We start from the raw sequence: 22,974 nt of genomic DNA on the forward strand, positions 1-22,974 counted from the left end.
TAAATTCGGGTCACGCTCATCATGTTGAATTTGTTGATGCTTCACTGCAGTTCTTAGAATATCAGAAATAGAAAGAGAAAGCGTTTGTAGAAATTGATACATAAGTGTAGCACGTGGAGACGGTTGTGAAGCCTACAAATAATGGCGCTCTTTTCTGATTATTCCATGGGTCCTTATGTGGCTTCCAGTTTAGCGAAATGGTTTCATTCTGCTCCACATGAAGACCTAGATCTCTCGGATACAACGACCATATTTTCTCCGGGTGAAAAATCGTACAGAGAGGTAAGATGTACAAATCATATTCTTTGTTGTCTAGTTTAAGCTGTAACTTTGTCGAGTAAGGTGCTTGCATTCTTGTCATTTGAATGAATTTTCTTGAATGTGTATCCATGGAAATACCGTTTTTGTGAGGAGCAATAAACACTGAAATTATTGAATGTCCTGCAAATTAAAAATTTCAAGCTGGAATATTATTATATATTGCATTAACTATTGAATGAGAAATTCACGCAAATCCCAAATAAACAAAATAGAGTTGGCAATGGCCAAACATGTGATATTCATGCAGTATATCTTTTAATTTCCACAGGCGCTTTTTGTCATTGCACTATTCATAGCATGTTTTGGTGCATTGATTTTCCTTTTGATGGTGGCTTACTACATTTGCTGTTTCCGTGTCTGCATCTCAAGAAAGACAAGAAGGCAAAATGAGTCTTTCTGCTGCTCAAAACCTGCTCTACAGTTTCAAGTCTTTATTTTTGGGCTTATTTGCAGGTAAATACAGCCAAAATAGCTTGTGTTTTATGTTTTAAAAATGGCTGTTATGTACTAAAATATATCATCATCAACATACATTGAAAATATACAACCTTTGACCTATGCGCAAGTTTCTGATTGGTTAAAATAGATTTAGTACAAAGAATCATTTAGCCAGCACACCTAAGTATAACATAACAGACTCTATCGTTAATTTTTCAGTGCTGCTATTGTCTGTGGATTTTGGTTCAATGGAAAGACCAGTGATGGCGTTGACCAATTTAGAAATTCTGTTGATGATTTGCAAAGTGATATCTCTACTGCTGCCAACCAAGTAAGTTCATTGAAACCACATAATTCAACTGAATGTTGACAATTTAATTTTTACCAAGAATTTTTTTTGTTCAGTGGTGAATACAGCAAGGATTTTTTAGGGAGGTGCTTGGCTTAGTCATCAGCAAAATCTATAATTATTTATGAACGCACTCATTATTAAAAGTTGATAATAGTTCCTATTTTGGTCTACAAAATAAACATTATTGACAATTGATAAACTTTATTGATATTAAGGCTTTTTCCATTAAAAGTAGGATGGATTCAGGTGAGCACCCCTTCCCTCCCACCCGATAAGTTCACGCTGTTTTGTTATTTTAATAAATGATAATGTTTATGACCACACATCTAGGGAGACAAGATGTTAGGTACTATCAGTCGCACTCTTAATTATATATATGACCTGGAGAATTATGATTATCAAGTTGCTGTGACAGCTTACAATAACTGTACAATCTTGCAAGAAGATCTTCTATATGTCAATCAACTGTTACCTGTCGATGTTATGCATGCAAGCAGTGATGTTGGCAAGAAAGTTCACCATTTTGATAATATTAGGTAAAAATTTAGTGATCTAATTAATCTTTGTATTTTAATGTCATAGCAAGAATGGTATGTGTAAGAAATCAATGTACTTGATCTCCTTGTACTTATGTCATAGTGAGGATGGTACATAAGAAATCAATGTACTTGATCTCCTTATACTTATGTCATAGTGAGGATGGTACATAAGAAATCAATGTACTTGATCTCCTTATACTTATGTCATAGTGAGGATGGTACATAAGAAATCAATGTACTTGATCTCCTTATATTTATGTCATAGTGAAGATGGTACATAAGAAATCAATGTACTTGATCTCCTTATACTTATGTCATAGTGAAGATGGTACATAAGAAATCAATGTACTTGATCTCTTTATACTTATGTCATATTGAGGATGGTACATAAGAAATCAATGTACTTGATCTCTTTATACTTATGTCATAGTGAGGATGGTACATAAGAAATCAATGTACTTGATCTCTTTATACTTATGTCATAGTGAGGATGGTACATAAGAAATCAATGTACTTGATCTCCTTATACTTATGTCATAGTGAAGATGGTACATAAGAAATCAATGTACTTGATCTCTTTATACTTATGTCATAGTGAGGATGGTACATAAGAAATCAATGTACTTGATCTCTTTATACTTATGTCATAGTGAGGATGGTACATAAGAAATCAATGTACTTGATCTCCTTATACTTAGGTCATAGTGAGAATGGTACATAAGAAATCAATGTACTTGATCTCCATATATTTATGTCATAGTGAGAATGGTACATAAGAAATCAATGTACTTGATCTCCTTATACTTATGTCATAGTGAGGATGGTACATAAGAAATTAATGTACTTGATCTCTTTATACTTATGTCATAGTGAGGATGATACATAAGAAATCAATGTACTTGATGTCCTTATACTTATGTCATAGTGAGGATGGTACATAAGAAATCAATGTACTTGATCTCCTTATACTTATGTCATAGTGAGGATGGTACATAAGAAATCAATGTACTTGATCTCCTTATACTTATGTCATAGTGAGAATGGTACATAAGAAATCACTGTACTTGATCTCCATTTATTTATGTCATAGTGAGAATGGTACATAAGAAATCAATGTACTTGATCTCCTTATACTTATGTCATAGTGAGGATGGTACATAAGAAATCAATGTACTTGATCTACTTATACTTATGTCATAGTGAGGATGGTACATAAGAAATCAATGTACTTGATCTACTTATACTTATGTCATAGTGAGGATGGTACATAAGAAATCAATGTACTTGATCTACTTATACTTTTGTCATAGTGAGGATGGTACATAAGAAATCAATGTACTTGATCTCCTTATACTTATGTCATAGTGAAGATGGTACATAAGAAATCAATGTACTTGATCTACTTATACTTATGTCATAGTGAGGATGGTACATAAGAAATCAATGTACTTGATTTACTTATACTTATGTCATAGTGAGAATGGTACGTAAGAAATCAATGTACTTGATCTCCTTATACTTATGTCAGAGTGAGAATGGTACATAAGAAATCATTGTACTTGATCTACTTATACTTATGTCATAGTGAGGATGGTACATTAGAAATCAATGTACTTGATCTCCAAAACATAAATTACACAATATATATGATTATTTTAGATGGTTGATAACAGTGGTGTTGTTGTCTTGGTCTATACTTCTTTGTATCTTCTTATTTTGGCTTAGTTGTCAAGTCAACGGTTGCATTATTTTCTTGTAAGTATGTGAAAACACAATTTTTTGATCAACCCAACTTTTAACTCAACTTATCAACCATGCTTTAGGGCATCAATATTTTGTCTTTTGTCTGTTCTGTTGATGTGGACTGCGACTGGTGCAAATGTTGGCATAGCAACGGTTTGTGTTCAACCAAAGAGTTGTTAGTATTATTGGCATCATGTTGCATAATACATTACGAAACATTGGGTTGCATTAAAATTTTATGAACTTGTAAAAAAAGTTTTGTTTTTAGCATAGATGGATTTTTACAGGGTTGTGCTAAAAAAATTTTTGGCGGTGAGTGAGTAAGAAAGGGACATACAACAAAGTAAGGGAGTTAGGATTCTTGTGACAGTTAAGTACTATAGCCACCAAAGTTAGTATGCAAAGTTGAAACATTACCCAGAAAAACTCAATTCAAACATACTACTGATTTTTTTTGCTAAGAATTGAGGGAGTGTGTTTGAATGTTTTTTATTTAAGAGTTGAACAATTTCTTCTAGGGGGGTGTGAAATGTGATATTTGTTCACACCTTTGCATCCCTCCCCCCTGAGAAAATTAACCATGGTTGTTAGTCGTGTGGAGATGGCACTTTTTAAATTGGCTTTTTTCTCAATAGGGAGCAGGTGATTTTTGTGTTCATCCAAAGGAATCTGTTGAAACAATCAGTGGAGCCAACAAATGTAAGATCTTTATCAAGTACATATATATCCATAAATATCCATGTTTATTCAATAATATATATGTATTTTATAATAAAACATTAAAACGTTTTCACTGATTGGTCTATAGCTGAGTTTTCACTGATTGGTCCATAGCTGAGTATTCACTGATTCGTCTATAGCTGAGTTTTCACTGATTGGTCTATAGCTGAGGTTTCACTGATTGGTCTATAGCTGAGTTTTCACTGATTGGTCTATAGCTGAGTATTCACTGATTGGTCTATAGCTGAGTTTTCACTGATTGGTCTATAGCTGAGGTTTCACTGATTGGTCTATAGCTGAGGTTTCACTGATTGGTCTATAGCTGAGTTTTCACTGATTGGTCTATAGCTGAGTATTCACTGATTGGTCTATAGCTGAGTTTTCACTGATTGGTCTATAGCTGAGTTTTCACTGATTGGTCTATAGCTGAGTTTTCACTGATTGGTCTATAGCTGAGTATTCACTGATTGGTCTATAGCTGAGTTTTCACTGATTGGTCTATAGCTGAGTTTTCACTGATTGGTCTATAGCTGAGTTTTCACTGATTGGTCTATAGCTAAGTTTTCACTGATTGGTCTATAGCTGAGTTTTCACTGATTGGTCTATAGCTGAGTTTTCACTGATTGGTCTATAGCTAAGTTTTCACTGATTGGTCTATAGCTGAGTTTTCACTGATTGGTCTATAGCTGAGTTTTCACTGATTGGTCTATAGCTGAGTTTTCATTAGCCTGCGCTAATGTTGTAAACGAGTCTGAGCTCAGTCAGTTAACTCAATGAATTTAAATTTAAAAGAAATAATTAAGACAGGTACAAAAGATGTCTTTTGTGTTTGCACTGGCTTATGTAAACCTAAGAGACGTTTGTAATAGTGCGGAGGCCGGAGCTCCGGCTATTTTTGCCTCCTGGAGCCGGAGTTTTTTCATCTCCGTCAAAACTCCAGCAGCAGTTGTTTGTGCTGCAAAATATTGTCAGACTTCAGTAAGTCTCATCAAAACATTATTGTATGAACGAACGATAAGTATCGGCTAAAATTAAAAAACTTGCATGAAAATAAAACATTTTATGCATGACACAACATGACGCTAGATTGCGTTCACACATGCCAATTTATGATTGGAAGTCGGAGTGCGGAGCCTTAGTTTTGCACTGATTTGCTCTCGAGTCTGTATAAATTGAATGAAATTATAGAATTATATTTGTTCAAATATAAGTTTAAAATGTGTTCATAAAATAGTTCTTGGTTTATGAATTTCAAAAAATCGGTAAATTTATTGCTGTTACATTGTTTTTTTGATATAATCCTTGACCAAACTGCAATTTCATAAAATGTAAAATACTGAAACACAATCCGAAATAGAACTTCTGGTAACTCAAGTTGAACTCAAGTTGAACTCAAGTTGAACTCAAGTTGAACTCAAACTTGAGTGTACAAGATCTTCTTTTTGTGTTTTATTTTGTTGATATATAATTTGTACGTTATTAAACTAAGTTCATATGTTTCCAACATCAATTACTTTTGTAATTTTCTTTCATTTTTTTTCCATTCAAGAAACACAAAAATATTTGCTAAACCGAATCCAATAATCCGGTCGGATTTCCTTCTATAGCTTGATCCATTAAAACTGCCCGATATGAATAAAATTTCTTTCGTTACAGTGGTCGTCTCCTACTACATGGACTGCAGTGGTGCGTTCGATCCATTTGACGGGGTAATAATTTGATCAAAAAAACTTTTGTAGAATCCTAAAATTTTGTTTGGACTTCACTTTCAGTACCTAATTCAAGCAAATTAACTCATTGAAAAAACGCTGTGGATTTTTTTGTCATAGTGTTTGTCGAAAGCATTTACAACTGTGTGCGATTCAATTCTTTATCATAGACGCATATTCTCCCCAAAAGGGTTTTTTGGGGGGTGTCCTACGTTCTGTAGAACTACACCTAGCTATTTAATGTACATCCCTTCTAATGGTGATGTTTAATCTGAATAGGTATTTAAAAAAAAATATTTCTCCAAATGGAATTTGTTGACATTGATGATCAAGGCGCCATATCTGTTGTCAAATTTTCATCTTGTTTTGGTTATGTTTGTTTTTTCTCTATATATAGAACTTGAGTGATGTCAAGAACAGTTTACATAACGTGATCAACTTGATTAAAAAAATTCCTGATTCGCCTTCTTATGTACAGGTTACTGCTTAGAGACATCTTTTTTATAGTGTAGTTGTACTGGACAGCGGTTTTCCTATTTCAATGAATGTAATATGCTGTTGAGAATATAGTGCAGATAAATGATTTATTAACTACCTTCTAAAGGTGAAGCAAGGACGCCATCTTGAACAGTGGCAAAAAGAAAAACTCTCAGTCAAATGAGAAAGTTTTAAAACCAACCCTATGAAACATTTTGAAAACCGAACTTAGACGAAACAATCATATCCGTTACTTTATGTCGACGTAGAGGCAGATTTTAGTCGTAAAATATCGTCTAAAAATTTTGCCACCTTTCAAGATGGCGGTCTGCATCACTTGTCACAATGGAATTGCGTCATGTATCTTGCATTGTGTGCAGGCAGACCTAGCCGAGACATCATTTGTACATATAGCTGCCATCTGTAAGCTTTATTTTTAAAGTTATATATGTTTTTAGGAACGTAAAATGGCCATTTTGAGTAATCTTTTTGTTGTATCGAAGACTCTCATTCTATATGAAGCTCGTTTTACTTGCTTGAGGATTCATCAGGTATTTTTTCAATTAGAAAATTGTTGTCTCGTTTATATAAATTTTCTAAGTGCTGTTGTTGTGCTACTACGAAAGTATAGTTATATTTTTGGTCTACAAAATGCTGTGCTTGTCTTTAAAGTTTTTAATTCAGTAAAATGTTGTTGGTTCGTAGTGAAGCCAGCCGACTTAAAGATGGTTCTTTAATAATTACATAGCAGGACTAAATCTTCTGGCTGGTGACGCTTTACTGCCCGCGGTCGTTTTCCTACAATTCTTGCGAGCTTAAGAAACAAATCTGAAATCTGTCTTATTATTTTTTATCTAGAAATACATGAACGCGATGGAAGGCATCTGTGAGAAATCTTTGTAAGTACAAGAAAGATTGATTACTGAGGGAGGGGAGGGTAATATTCGTGTGCATTTGATGCCATATTAATTCTTTTGAAATCCATTGTTGTCTACGGATGAACACATGCATACATTTATGTCCCCTCCCTTCATTTATCGATTATCCATAGTACAGAGTGCTATTGATGAAAATATGTTCATAATGTGCTACCTCACTGTGACACTTACCTTACAGTAAAATTTCAGCCCGTCTTTGCCACAGCGGCAACCTTTATATTGTTTAGATACAACTCATAAATTTGGTTTTCAAATGGAAGGCAATGCTGCTATATTAAGCCGAAGTAATTGTGTTGGATTGTGTATTGGCCAAGTTGAATTGTTTAATTTTATTTACAGAAACAGCCTTGGTTTTGTAATAATTTGTCTTGTTGTTCTTGCGTTTGTATCTGGTCTGTTGACGTGTTGTACTTGCTCCTTGTGTGATCATCGTAAAGACCGTCCCGTCATGTTCAGGTGCGCGTTTTATAGCCAAAAATATTCATGCAGTTGTACTATAATGGGAAAATCATTATTTGTATGCAATGCATTTTGTGTTGTAATGCTATTTGAAATCACGAGTTTTTTTATGTTGAATGACATAAACTTTGAAAAGATTGAAGAAGTTGCATGAGTTTAATATAAAATTATGTTTGATGCAATGACGAATTAAGTATATTTAATAATTAATTATGCACTATTAATATTAAAGAAATAAAAGATGTTTACTGTGTTTCCACAGGCTTATGCAAACCAAGGAGACCTTTGGGAGAACTCGAGAGCAGATCAGTGCAAGCCGAAGGTCGAGAGTTCTCACAAACGTCTCTGACGTTTGCGCATGCCTGTGCAAACACGAAAAACATTTTGTATTATAAAATAATGCGAAATAGAAAAATTCGAAACATTAATGTTTTTGTATTTCCTCTTACATGTACAGTAGAACCTGTACCAAGCGACACCGTATTAAGCAGTCACTCTGTTTTTTAAGCGGTCATATGGCAAAGTCTCGAAAATTTCATAGTATAAATACTATTAAAGTGACCTTTATTAAACGGTCACCTCTATTAAGCGGACGCGGTCACCTTTTCCAATGTCCCAAACTTAATTTTTCATTGTTTTGAAACTGTATTAAACGGTCAGGTAAGTAAATACACCCCATAATAAAATATATAATTCAACATTTTTTCTGGAACATGTCATTTATATTGTATACATGTCTTTATATTGTATTTATCTTCCATAATGACTTAAAAGAGCCAACAATATTTTCTGTTTGTGTGGACGATTTACAACAGTAATTAAAACTTTTCTCATGTCCCTTCAGCCATTGACAAGAAAACATATCTCCAAGAAAGGGACATACGCACGGAATTTATAAGTTTTAACCACCTTCTCTGTTGACACGCTTGCCATTGATTATTTTTCAGGAGTTTGAGCCGTGACATTTTTATGTATACTATTTTTAATTTCTAGTTCAAACTATGAAAAAATTGCTTTATATAGTGTTGTTAATTGGCATGTATGTTAAGGAACATTACCGATTTGTTCAACTTTAGCGGTATGAAATATTACACGTAGCCCGTCTGGTACGGTGGCTCACAAGGGCCACCACACAAAATAAAAATATTAATACACACACAAAATACATTATACACACACAAAATAAAAATACACACACAAAATAAAAATCCACACACAAAATAAAAATCCACACGCAAAATACATTATACACACACAAAATACATTATACACACACAAAATAAAAAAACACACACAAAATAAAAATACACACACAAAATATGATTGCGGGCGCTTGCAGTGTCGGATTGTCGGACTATCATATTATCAGTTTGTAATTGTTGTAAATTGTCATGTTATGTTGTGTAGTGTGTGAATATACCGTATGATAAATTGTAAAATGTTTGTCATATATTACTAGACAAATAGGAAAATACGTATATAGTTATTAAACTGTGGTTTCAGTGGAAATCCTGTACGTAAATTCAAAATACTTAGGAGCACTTTTCTACCCAATGTTACGTACAGGATTTGATTTCCAGTTTAATATATACGTATTTTCCTATTTGTCTAGTAATATATGACAAACATTTTACAATTTATCATACATATACACTACACTCATGACAATTTACAACAATTACAAACTGATAATATGATAGTCCGACAATCCGACACTGCAAGCGCCCGCAATCATATTTTGTGTGTATTTTTATTTTGTGTGTATTTTATTTTGTGTGTGTATTTTATTTTGTGTGTTTATTTTTATTTTGTGTGTGTATTTTTATTTTGTGTGTGTATAATGTATTTTGTGTGTGTATTTTTATTTTGTGTGTGTATAATGTATTTTGTGTGTGTATTTTTATTTTGTGTGTGTATTAATATTTTTATTTTGTGTGGTGGCCCTTGTGAGCCACCGTAGTCTGGTGATTATCCTAAATACCTGTATTAAACGGTCACACGAGAAATCCCCAAGGGTGACCGTTTATTACAGTTTCTACTGTAATCATGATTGATCTGTAAATTCTCTTTTATTGATTGATTGATTGATTGATTGATTGATTGATTGGTTGGTTGGTTGATTGATTGATTGATTGATTGGTTGGTTGATTGATTGATTGATTGATTTGATTGGTTGAGCTCAGATCGTTTTTCTCGAGCTAATGCAAAAACTGCTATAGACCAATGACTGCGCCCGTTTCATCGTTTTCAATTTATGATCAAAACATTTCTTATAGAGATATACAAGAGTCACCTGATATATCACGTGATACCGTGGGAAATGCTGTTTTGTGGTTGCCCCATGATGTCGATCATGAGTTAGTATAAATAATACATTAAACATCGACAGTAAAGTGTATTGTTGTAGCGAGAACAGTCTTTACATCGACAGTAAAGTATATTGTTGTAGCGAGAACAGTGTTTACATCGACAGTAAAGTATATTGTTGTAGCGAGAACAGTCTTTACATCGACAGTAAAGTATATTGTTGTAGCGAGAACAGTCTTTACATCGACAGTAAAGTATATTGTTGTAGCAAGAACAGTGTTTACATCGACAGTAAAGTATATTGTTGTAGCGAGAACAGTCTTTACATCGACAGTAAAGTATATTGTTGTAGCAAGAACAGTGTTTACATCGACAGTAAAGTATATTGTTGTAGCGAGAACAGTGTTTACATCGACAGTAAAGTATATTGCTGTAGCAAGAACAGTCTTTACATCGACAGTAAAGTATATTGTTGTAGCAAGAACAGTGTTTACATCGACAGTAAAGTATATTGTTGGAACAGTGTTTACATCGACAGTAAAGTATATTGTTGTAGCAAGAACAGTGTTTACATCGACAGTAAAGTATATTGTTGTAGCGAGAACAGTGTTTACATCGACAGTAAAGTATATTGTTGTAGCGAGAACAGTGTTTACATCGACAGTAAAGTATATTGTTGTAGCGAGAACAGTGTTTACATCGACAGTAAAGTATATTGTTGTAGCGAGAACAGTGTTTACATCGACAGTAAAGTATATTGTTGTAGCGAGAACAGTGTTTACATCGACAGTAAAGTGTATTGTTGTAGCGAGAACAGTGTTTACATTGACAGTAAAGTATATTGTTGTAGCGAGAACAGTCTTTACATTGACAGTAAAGTATATTGTTGTAGCGAGAACAGTGTTTACATCGACAGTAAAGTATATTGTTGTAGCGAGAACAGTGTTTACATTGACAGTAAAGTATATTGTTGTAGTGAGAACAGTGTTTACATCGACAGTAAAGTATATTGTTGTAGCGAGAACAGTCTTTACATCGACAGTAAAGTAAATTGTTGTAGCGAGAACAGTCTTTACATCGACAGTAAAGTATATTGTTGTAGCGAGAACAGTGTTTACATCGACAGTAAAGTATATTGTTGTAGCGAGAACAGTCTTTACATCGACAGTAAAGTGTATTGTTGTAGCGAGAACCGTCTTTACATCGACAGTAAAGTATATTGTTGTAGCGAGAACAGTCTTTACATCGACAGTAAAGTATATTGTTGTAGCGAGAACAGTGTTTTCATGAAAAATTTTTGATTTCAAGCTTTGTTAAATATTCATAAGATTACTTAATCTGCCCGTATTACACAGAGTCATATTGGCGTACATCAAGTATTGTCAATTTAAGTTTACGTCTACAAGGATGCTACTTTGGAGTTCCAAACATCGACTATAATATTATGTTGGCCTATCAAATCAACAAGATAAAGTTAACGAGGCCAGTCTTGAGCCCGCAATGTCATCTAAGTAATTCCGTGTTCGAACCATACAAAACAATAGATGTTGAAATGAATAATGATCTGAAATTTACATAGCAGAACTAAAACTTGACTAGCTGCGGTATTAAAGGAAACCAAGTCAACATTTACGAAGTTTCTCTGAAGCATCAGTGAATTGAACATTTGTTTTGTATTTAATATATTAAACTATGGATCATTACAAGAAAAACCCAACTTAATAGTCACTATTCTCTGTTTTTGTCTTCTGTATAGATCCCATCAATCATTTTATGACCGCCATGATGAGCCGACTGAAAGAACACCTTTGTTATATCCACAGCTTTATCCACATGTAAGAGAAAGTCAATGTCATAAGTTCTTGTAGCGAAAACATCACTTAAAAAAATACGATTCGTGTGATCAGACTTTTCATAGTATATTATCATTTACCAATCATACATAAAATGTCTTATACAATAAACGTCTTATAAATCCTAACACGGTTTTTAATATGCACATGAACAACATGTGGCTTGGACGAGATTTGAACTCGCACCTTTGGGATACCAGTCCGCCTCTCTACCTGTTCAGCTACCAAGCCCACGGGGATTGGAGACGAGTCAAATCTCTTAAAACTACGTATGGACGAGAAGTTCTCGCCATGATAGCAGTTACTGGATGGCACCGTGTTTCGACTTTATTCCTAAGCCATCATCAGAGAGATTATACATAATATAAATCCTAAACGCTTTGTCTTTGTCTCATCAAATATATACATAATTTGTGCAGATGCTGAGAGGTCTCGAAAAGTCCTCAAATTGAAAAAGCATTTTTTATGCCATATCGCAAATTTTTTAGATCAAATTTGGGGAAACTGATGGAACCAGACACAATTGATTGTGGCTAAATTTGTAAAACTGAATGAATCAAGCTTGATAATGAAACAAAGCCGAAATCTTGCTTTAAATCTTGTCTCTTGCTGTTATAACTTGAATCTTGAGTTTACAAGATGATGTTTTTTTAAGTGTCTTTTCTCATTTATTTTCCCCTCATTACTAGGAATTTTAAAATGATATTTTACTAAATATGTAGCTACTGTTTCAAAACAAAAATAACGAACAAAAGCACAGAAACGAGCAACAGTCGTCGGCTGTAATCTATTTTATCTAAAATATCCATAATTCTTGTTCAAATTACGAGTATAAATTTTTCGTAAACTTTAAACGGTTTCGTTAAACTGTTGCTAGGAAGTCCAACCACGTGACTTGTTTGGAGCTCTTTCATTGGATTGAACCAGAACTCGTGCAATACTCAAGCAGAATAATAACGATTTCTTCAAAAGAGTTTTAAAAGAAAAATATCAAAATTTTAACGACAGTTCACAACGTAAAAAGTATGACCATGATTCAATGATGTCGTCGGTCAAACTTTTTTTGGTTACATATTAAGTCTGGTTACTAAATTCAAGGACAATTTAGCGATTTATGCTTGAAATTGGTTTTTTTACGCTTCAAATCAAGCTTGATAACGATTTTAAAATAATGTCGAAATATAGCTTTAAATCTTGTCTCTTGCTGTTATAACTTGAATCTTGAGTTTACAAGATGATGTTTTTGGAGTGATGTTTCTTATTTATTTTTGATATTTTCGGCTGAAAAGGTTTTGAGAAGGAAGTGTTCAGTATTAAGTAAAGTATGTTAAATTCCCTTTTTTCTAGTTACACCAAGAGGAGAATCCACCTCGACAGTTTCAACCTCAACAGCCTCAACCACAACAGCCTCAACCACAACATAACGTCAATGTGATACACGTGAACTATCATGGTGGACCCCCTGCAAATTATGGTGACGTTGAACGCCAAAACAGTTCTTAGAATATTTTTTTATAAACTGCGATACTTAAAGTTAGTTTTGTTTAGAGACAATTGTTTTTGAGATAATACTAAGAAATCTTATAACTGCGATGAAATTAAAAAACAAACAAGGGGCTTGGTTATAGCTAAGAAGATATACAGTTTGCTTGTGTTAAAAAAAGTTCTATCAATGAGCGACTCTCATAACCAGCGCCGTAACTGTATCGGAAAAATCCGTGGTTACGCGACTACTACCGCGAAAAAGGTTTCCCTCAAGTGATTTTTGTGAGGAAAATTCAAGACTGAATAGTCCAATTAACCATATGCGTGTGCCAAAATTTTGTGATTGATGACGTATCGTTTGTGGCACTTTCTGGCTGAGAATGATAAGGAGGTACTTTTGAGCAAAATGTTGAACTAGAGAAAGCCAAACTACAGTTTTTGTTGATTTTACTCAACATAGACTAACGTAATCGACTTGTTAACAACTAAAGAAAACCCAAGGAACATGATTCGTGTAGGTGACGTGACGTCATTTTGAAGAAGGTGTTTAGAACATTAAATCACTAACACCAACACTAAGACTAACACCAACACTAAGATCAACAAACACTAAGACTAACACCAACACTAAGACTAACACCAATACTAAGACTAACACCAGCACTAAGACTAAAGCCAACTTAAGACAAACACCAACACTAACACTAACACCGACACTAAGACTAACACTAAGACTAACACCAACACTAAGAATAACACCAACACTAAAACTAACACCAACACTAAAACTAACACCAACACTAACACTAACACCAACACTAACACTAACAACAACACCAACACTAACACTAAGACTAACACCAACACTAACACCAACACCATCACTAAGACTAACACCAACTTTAAGAATAACACCAGCACTAAGACTAACACCAACACTAACACTAACACCAACGCTAAGACTAACACCAACACTAAGACTAACACCAACACTAAGACTAACACCAACACTAAGACTAACACCAACACTAAGACTAACACCAACACTAAGACTAACACCAACACTAAGACTAACACCAACACTAAGACTAACACCAACACTAAGAATAACACCAGCACTAAGACTAACACCAACACTAAGACCAACACCAACACTAAGAATAACACCAACACTAAGACTAACAACAACACCAACACTAACACCAACACCATCACTAAAACTAACACCAACTTTAAGAATAACACCAGCACTAAGACTAACACCAACACTAACACTAACACCAACACTAACACTAACACCAACACTAAGACTAACACCAACGCTAAGAAACACCAACACTAAGACTAACACCAACACTAAGACTAACACCAACACTAAGACTAACACCAACACTGGACTAACACCAACACTAAGAATAACACCAGCACTAATACTAACCAACACTAAGACCAACACCAACACTAAGACTAACACTAACACTAAGACTAACACCAACTTTAAGAATAACACCAGCACTAAGACTAACACCAACACTAACACCAACACTATGACTAACACCAATACTAAGACTAACACCAACACTGGACTAACACTGGACTAACACCAACACTAACACTAACACCAACACTAAGACTAACACCAACACTAAGACTAACACCAACACTAAGACTAACACCAACACTGGACTAACACCAACACTAAGACTAACACCAACACTAAGACTAACACTAAGACTAACACCAACACTAACACCAACACTAAGACTAACACCAACACGAAGACTAACACCAACACTAAGACTAACACCAACACTAAAACTGACACCAAAACTAAGACTAACACCAACACTAAGACTAACACCAACACCAGCACTAACACTAATACTAACACTAAGGAAGAAAACCGACATTAGGAAGAAAATAGCATTAAGAGTAACACTTGTACAAAGGCCAACAGACCAACCTTGTCTATCCTTTTGTCTATATTTGTGTCCTCCTTTTCGTCAACCTTTGTGTCTACGTACCTTTTTGCCTATCTTAGCTGACCATAACTTATGAATGCTCTTGTTGTTGTAGGACATAAGTAAACAAGTAAGCGATGTTTACAAGTCAGTTACTAAAAGTTGTGTCATTGCCGGTCATTGCTTAGTTTCCTTGCGGAAGTTTTAAATAACGTATAAAAAAAGAAATTTCTAAAAATGGTGCAACTCTTAACTTTAGCTGTCAAGTGGTCAAACATGCAAACTGTGAAGACAGTGATGCCATGTGCCTGGTTCGATTCCCGCTTGGGTCAGTAAAAATTGTTAGTAGTGTCTTAAGAGTAAGTTGTGAAGATTAACGAAAGTCAAGGTTGAAAAGTGTTAAATTAAGTGGTAGCCAAGATTAACTAAGGTGGAACAACAAGTAGGGGAAAATTATTCCAGGTGTAAGTTAAGGTAAATACTATGACAGACAAATGCTTTATTAAGATTAAGAAATAATACTCAATGAGTTTGATTTTCAGTCTTCGCATTTTTTATAATTAAAATGATTACACAATTACAATGTCGTTGATTACACAATTGAAATTTTATCGATTACACAATTTTACAAATTTTCACTTTTTCCCTAACGACTAAAATTCATGAATTTTAACAAATTTTCACCCAAACACTATAATTCATGAATTTTAACAAATTTCACCCAAACACTATAATTCATGAATTTTAACAAATTTTCACCCAAACACTATAATTCATGAATTTTAACAAACTTTCAGGCAAAGACTATAATTCATGAATTTTAACAAACTTTCACCCAAACACTATAATTCATGAATTTTAACAAACTTTCAGGCAAAGACTATAATTCATGAATTTTAACAAACTTTCAGGCAAAGACTATAATTCATGAATTTTAACAAATTTTCACCCAAACACTATAATTCATGAATTTTAACAAATTTTCACCCAAACACTAAAATTCATGAATTTTAACAAATTTCACCCAAACACTATAATTCATGAATTTTAACAAATTTTCACCCAAACACTATAATTCATGAATTTTAACAAACTTTCAGGCAAAGACTATAATTCATGAATTTTAACAAACTTTCACCCAAACACTATAATTCATGAATTTTAACAAACTTTCAGGCAAAGACTATAATTCATGAATTTTAACAAACTTTCACCCAAACACTATAATTCATGAATTTTAACAAACTTTCAGGCAAAGACTATAATTCATAAATTTTAACAAACTTTCAGGCAAAGACTATAATTCATGAATTTTAACAAATTTTCACCCAAACACTATAATTCATGAATTTTAACAAATTTCACCCAAACACTATAATTCATGAATTTTAACAAACTTTCAGGCAAAGACTATAATTCATGAATTTTAACAAATTTTCACCCAAACACTATAATTCATGAATTTTAACAAATTTCACCCAAACACTATAATTCATGAATTTTAACAAATTTTCACCCAAACACTATAATTCATGAATTTTAACAAACTTTCAGGCAAAGACTATAATTCATGAATTTTAACAAACTTTCACACAAACACTATAATTCATGAATTTTAACAAACTTTCAGGCAAAGACTATAATTCATGAATTTTAACAAACTTTCACCCAAACACTATAATTCATGAATTTTAACAAACTTTCAGGCAAAGACTATAATTCATGAATTTTAACAATTTTTCACCCAAACACTATAATTTATGAATTTTAACAAATTTTCACCCAAACATTGCAATTCATGAATTTAACAAATTTTCACCAAAACACTATAATTTATGAATTTTAACAAACTTTCAGGCAAAGACTATAATTCATGAATTTTAACAAATTTTCACCCAAACGCTATAATTCATGAATTTTAACAAATTTTCACCCAAACACTAAAATTCATGAATTTTAATAAATTTTCACCCAAACACTATAATTTATGAATTTTAACAAATTTTCAGCCAAAGACTATAATTCATGAATTTTAACAAATTTTCACCCAAACACTATAATTCACGCATGTTCATGCCAAAGACTATACCTCATGATTTTCACACATTTTTATGCCAAAGACTATAGTTCATAATTTTCACACATTTTTATGCCAAAGACTATAGTTCATGATTTTCACACATTTTCATGCCAAGGGCTACAGTTCTTGATTTTCACACAATTTAATGCCAAAGACTATACTTCATGATTTTTACACATTTTCATGCCAAAGACTATATTTCATGCCAAAGACAAATTTTCACCCAAAAACGTTCACTCATTTTTATGGCCAAGACTATAGTTCATGATTTTCACAAATTTTCATGTTGTCTTTGTCATGAAAATGTGTGAAAATCATGAGCTATAGTATGTGTCATGAAAATGTGTGAAAATCATGAGCTATAGTCTTTTTTTTGAAAATATGTGAAAATCATGAGCTATAGTCTGTCATGAAAATGTGTGAAAGTCATGAGCTATAGTCTTTGTAATAAAAATGTGTGAAAATCATGATCTATAGTCTTTGTCATGAAAATGTGTGAAAATCATGAGCTATAGTCTTTGTTATGAAAATATGTGAAAATCATGAGCTATAGTCTTTGTCATGAAAATGTGTGAAAATCATTAGCTATAGTCTTTGTCATGAAAATGTGTGAAAATCATGAGCTATAGTCTTTGTCATGAAAATGTGTGAAAATCATGAGCTATAGTCTTTGTCATGAATATATGTGAAATCAAGATCTATAGTGTTTGGCATGAAAATGTGTGAAAATCATGAGCTATAGTCTTTGTTATGAAAATATGTGAAAATCATGATCTGTAGTCGTTCTCATGAAAATATGTGAAAATCATGAATTATAGTTTTTGTCATGAAAATATGTAAAAATCATGATCTATAGTCTTTGTTATGAAAATATGTGAAAATCATGAGCTATAGTCTTTGTCATGAATATATGTGAAATCAAGATCTATAGTGTTTGGCATGAAAATGTGTGAAAATCATGAACTATAGTCTTTCTCATGAAAATGTGTGAAAATCATGAGCTATAGTCTTTGTCATGAAAATATGTGAAAATCATGATCTATAGTCTTTGTCATGAAAATATGTGAAAATCATGATCTATAGTCTTTGTCATGAAAATATGTGAAAATCATGATCTATAGTCTTTGTCATGAAAATATGTTAAAATCATGAACTATAGTCTTTGTCATAAAAATATGTAAAAATCATGATCTATAGTCTTTGTCATGAAAATATGAAAAAATCAGGATCTATAGTCTTTGTCATGAAAATATGTGAAAATCATGAGCTATAGTCTTTGTTATGAAAATATGTGAAAATCATGAGCTATAGTCTTTGTCATGAAAATGTGTGAAAATCATGAGTTATAGACTTTGTTATGAAAATATGTGAAAATCATGATGTATAGTCTTGGTCATGAAAATGTGTGAAAAACATGATCTATAGTCTTTGATATGAAAATATGTTAAAATCATGAACTATAGTCTTTGTCATGAAAATATGTGAAAATCATGATCTATAGTCTTTGTCATGAAAATATGTGAAAATTATGATCTATAGTCTTTGTCATGAAATATGTGAAAATCGTGAGTTATAGTCTTTGTCATGAAAATATGTGAAAATCATCATCTTTAGTCTTTGTCATGAAAATATGTGAAAATCATCATCTTTAGTCTTTGTTATGAAAATTTGTGAAAATTATGAGCTATAGTCTTTGTCATGAAAAAATATGAAAATCATGAGCTATAGTCTATGTCACGAAAATGTGTGAAAATCATGAGCTATAGTCTTTGTCATGAAAATATGTGAAAATCATTAGCTATAGTCTTTGTAATGAAAATGTGTGAAAATCATGATCTATAGTCTTTGTCATGAAAATATGTGAAAATCATGAGCTATAGTCTTTGTCATGAAAATATGTGAAAATCATGATCTATAGTCTTTGTCATGAAAATATGTGAAAATCATGATCTATAGTCTTTGTCATGAAAATATGTGAAAATCATGATCTATAGTCTTTGTCATGAAAATATGTGAAAATCATGATCTATAGTCTTTGTCATGAAAATATGTGAAAATCATGATCTATAGTCTTTGTCATGAAAATATGTGAAAATCATGATCTATAGTCTTTGTCATGAAAATATGTGAAAATCATGATCTATAGTCTTTGTCATGAAAATATGTGAAAATCATGATCTATAGTCTTTGTCATGAAAATATGTGAAAATCATGATCTATAGTCTTTGTCATGAAAATATGTGAAAATCATGAGCTATAGTCTTTGTCATGAAAATATGTGAAAATCATGATCTATAGTCTTTGTCATGAAAATATGTGAAAATCATGATCTATAGTCTTTGTCATGAAAATATGTGAAAATCATGATCTATAGTCTTTGTCATGAAAATATGTGAAAATCATGATCTATAGTCTTTGTCATGAAAATATGTGAAAATCATGATCTATAGTCTTTGTCATGAAAATATGTGAAAATCATGATCTATAGTCTTTGTCATGAAAATATGTGAAAATCATGATCTATAGTCTTTGTCATGAAAATATGTGAAAATCATGATCTATAGTCTTTGTCATGAAAATATGTGAAAATCATGATCTATAGTCTTTGTCATGAAAATATGTGAAAATCATGATCTATAGTCTTTGTCATGAAAATATGTGAAAATCATGAGCTATAGTCTTTGTCATGAAAATATGTGAAAATCATGATCTATAGTCTTTGTCATGAAAATATGTGAAAATCATGATCTATAGTCTTTGTCATGAAAATATGTGAAAATCATGAGCTATAGTCTTTGTCATGAAAATATGTGAAAATCATGATCTATAGTCTTTGTCATGAAAATATGTGAAAATCATGATCTATAGTCTTTGTCATGAAAATGTGTGAAAATCATGAGTTATAGTCTTTGTCATGAAAATATGTGAAAATCATGATCTATAGTCTTTGTCATGAAAATATGTGAAAATCATGATCTATAGTCTTTGTCATGAAAATATGTGAAAATCATGATCTATAGTCTTTGTCATGAAAATATGTGAAAATCATGATCTATAGTCTTTGTCATGAAAATATGTGAAAATCATGATCTATAGTCTTTGTCATGAAAATATGTGAAAATCATGATCTATAGTCTTTGTCATGAAAATATGTGAAAATCATGATCTATAGTCTTTGTCATGAAAATATGTGAAAATCATGATCTATAGTCTTTGTCATGAAAATATGTGAAAATCATGATCTATAGTCTTTGTCATGAAAATATGTGAAAATCATGATCTATAGTCTTTGTCATGAAAATATGTGAAAATCATGATCTATAGTCTTTGTCATGAAAATATGTGAAAATCATGATCTATAGTCTTTGTCATGAAAATATGTGAAAATCATGATCTATAGTCTTTGTCATGAAAATATGTGAAAATCATGATCTATAGTCTTTGTCATGAAAATATGTGAAAATCATGATCTATAGTCTTTGTCATGAAAATATGTGAAAATCATGATCTATAGTCTTTGTCATGAAAATATGTGAAAATCATGATCTATAGTCTTTGTCATGAAAATATGTGAAAATCATGATCTATAGTCTTTGTCATGAAAATATGTGAAAATCATGATCTATAGTCTTTGTCATGAAAATATGTGAAAATCATGATCTATAGTCTTTGTCATGAAAATATGTGAAAATCATGATCTATAGTCTTTGTCATGAAAATGTGAAAATCATGATTATAGTCTTTGTCATGAAAATATGTGAAAATCATGATCTATAGTCTTTGTCATGAAAATATGTGAAAATCATGATCTATAGTCTTTGTGAAAATATGTGAAAATCATGATCTATAGTCTTTGTCATGAAAATATGTGAAAATCATGATCTATAGTCTTTGTCATGAAAATATGTGAAAATCATGATCTATAGTCTTTGTCATGAAAATATGTGAAAATCATGATCTATAGTCTTTGTCATGAAAATATGTGAAAATCATGATCTATAGTCTTTGTCATGAAAATATGTGAAAATCATGATCTATAGTCTTTGTCATGAAAATATGTGAAAATCATGATCTATAGTCTTTGTCATGAAAATATGTGAAAATCATGATCTATAGTCTTTGTCATGAAAATATGTGAAAATCATGATCTATAGTCTTTGTCATGAAAATATGTGAAAATCATGAGCTATAGTCTTTGTCATGAAAATATGTGAAAATCATGATCTATAGTCTTTGTCATGAAAATATGTGAAAATCATGATCTATAGTCTTTGTCATGAAAATATGTGAAAATCATGATCTATAGTCTTTGTCATGAAAATATGTGAAAATCATGAGCTATAGTCTTTGTCATGAAAATATGTGAAAATCATGATCTATAGTCTTTGTCATGAAAATATGTGAAAATCATGATCTATAGTCTTTGTCATGAAAATATGTGAAAATCATGATCTATAGTCTTTGTCATGAAAATGTGAAAATCATGATCTATAGTCTTTGTCATGAAAATATGTGAAAATCATGATCTATAGTCTTTGTCATGAAAATATGTGAAAATCATGATCTATAGTCTTTGTCATGAAAATATGTGAAAATCATGATCTATAGTCTTTGTCATGAAAATATGTGAAAATCATGATCTATAGTCTTTGTCATGAAAATATGTGAAAATCATGATCTATAGTCTTTGTCATGAAAATATGTGAAAATCATGATCTATAGTCTTTGTCATGAAAATATGTGAAAATCATGAGCTATAGTCTTTGTCATGAAAATATGTGAAAATCATGATCTATAGTCTTTGTCATGAAAATATGTGAAAATCATGATCTATAGTCTTTGTCATGAAAATATGTGAAAATCATGATCTATAGTCTTTGTCATGAAAATATGTGAAAATCATGATCTATAGTCTTTGTCATGAAAATATGTGAAAATCATGATCTATAGTCTTTGTCATGAAAATATGTGAAAATCATGATCTATAGTCTTTGTCATGAAAATATGTGAAAATCATGATCTATAGTCTTTGTCATGAAAATATGTGAAAATCATGATCTATAGTCTTTGTCATGAAAATATGTGAAAATCATGATCTATAGTCTTTGTCATGAAAATATGTGAAAATCATGATCTATAGTCTTTGTCATGAAAATATGTGAAAATCATGATCTATAGTCTTTGTCATGAAAATATGTGAAAATCATGATCTATAGTCTTTGTCATGAAAATATGTGAAAATCATGATCTATAGTCTTTGTCATGAAAATATGTGAAAATCATGATCTATAGTCTTTGTCATGAAAATATGTGAAAATCATGATCTATAGTCTTTGTCATGAAAATGTGAAAATCATGATCTATAGTCTTTGTCATGAAAATATGTGAAAATCATGATCTATAGTCTTTGTCATGAAAATATGTGAAAATCATGATCTATAGTCTTTGTCATGAAAATATGTGAAAATCATGATCTATAGTCTTTGTCATGAAAATATGTGAAAATCATGATCTATAGTCTTTGTCATGAAAATATGTGAAAATCATGATCTATAGTCTTTGTCATGAAAATATGTGAAAATCATGATCTAT

At 31.8% G+C, this 22,974-nt stretch overlaps 1 protein-coding gene across 1 annotated transcript; it reads left to right on the forward strand.

The window, feature by feature from the left end:
• Positions 1–23: 23 nt before the first annotated feature.
• Positions 24–13,495, forward strand: LOC124448660 (protein tweety homolog 2-like). Its single transcript, XM_046999606.1, has 15 exons — positions 24–282; positions 590–774; positions 979–1,090; positions 1,442–1,647; positions 3,310–3,405; positions 3,474–3,546; positions 4,029–4,092; positions 5,770–5,822; positions 6,220–6,300; positions 6,758–6,850; positions 7,158–7,198; positions 7,577–7,693; positions 9,973–10,053; positions 11,760–11,838; positions 13,204–13,495. The coding sequence occupies exons 1-15, from the start codon at positions 142–144 to the stop codon at positions 13,357–13,359; spliced, it is 1,578 nt and encodes a 525-aa protein (XP_046855562.1). The 5' UTR covers positions 24–141; the 3' UTR covers positions 13,360–13,495.
• The last annotated feature ends 9,479 nt before the right edge of the window (positions 13,496–22,974 follow it).

The sequence above is a fragment of the Xenia sp. Carnegie-2017 genome, unplaced genomic scaffold (assembly GCF_021976095.1).
Source record: "Xenia sp. Carnegie-2017 unplaced genomic scaffold, XeniaSp_v1 HiC_scaffold_23, whole genome shotgun sequence".
Taxonomy (NCBI): Eukaryota; Metazoa; Cnidaria; class Anthozoa; order Malacalcyonacea; family Xeniidae; genus Xenia; species Xenia sp. Carnegie-2017.

What these genes read in the sequence shown, in the direction of transcription:
- LOC124448660 (XM_046999606.1), top strand. Translation starts at nt 142, where the DNA reads ATGGCGCTCTTTTCTGATTATTCCATGGGTCCTTATGTGGCTTCCAGT. An exon ending in CGTTCGATCCATTTGACGGG is followed by an intron (nt 5,823 to 6,219) that starts GTAATAATTTGA and finishes CTCTATATATAG; the next exon opens with AACTTGAGTGATGTCAAGAA. An exon ending in ATCCACAGCTTTATCCACAT is followed by an intron (nt 11,839 to 13,203) that starts GTAAGAGAAAGT and finishes CCTTTTTTCTAG; the next exon opens with TTACACCAAGAGGAGAATCC.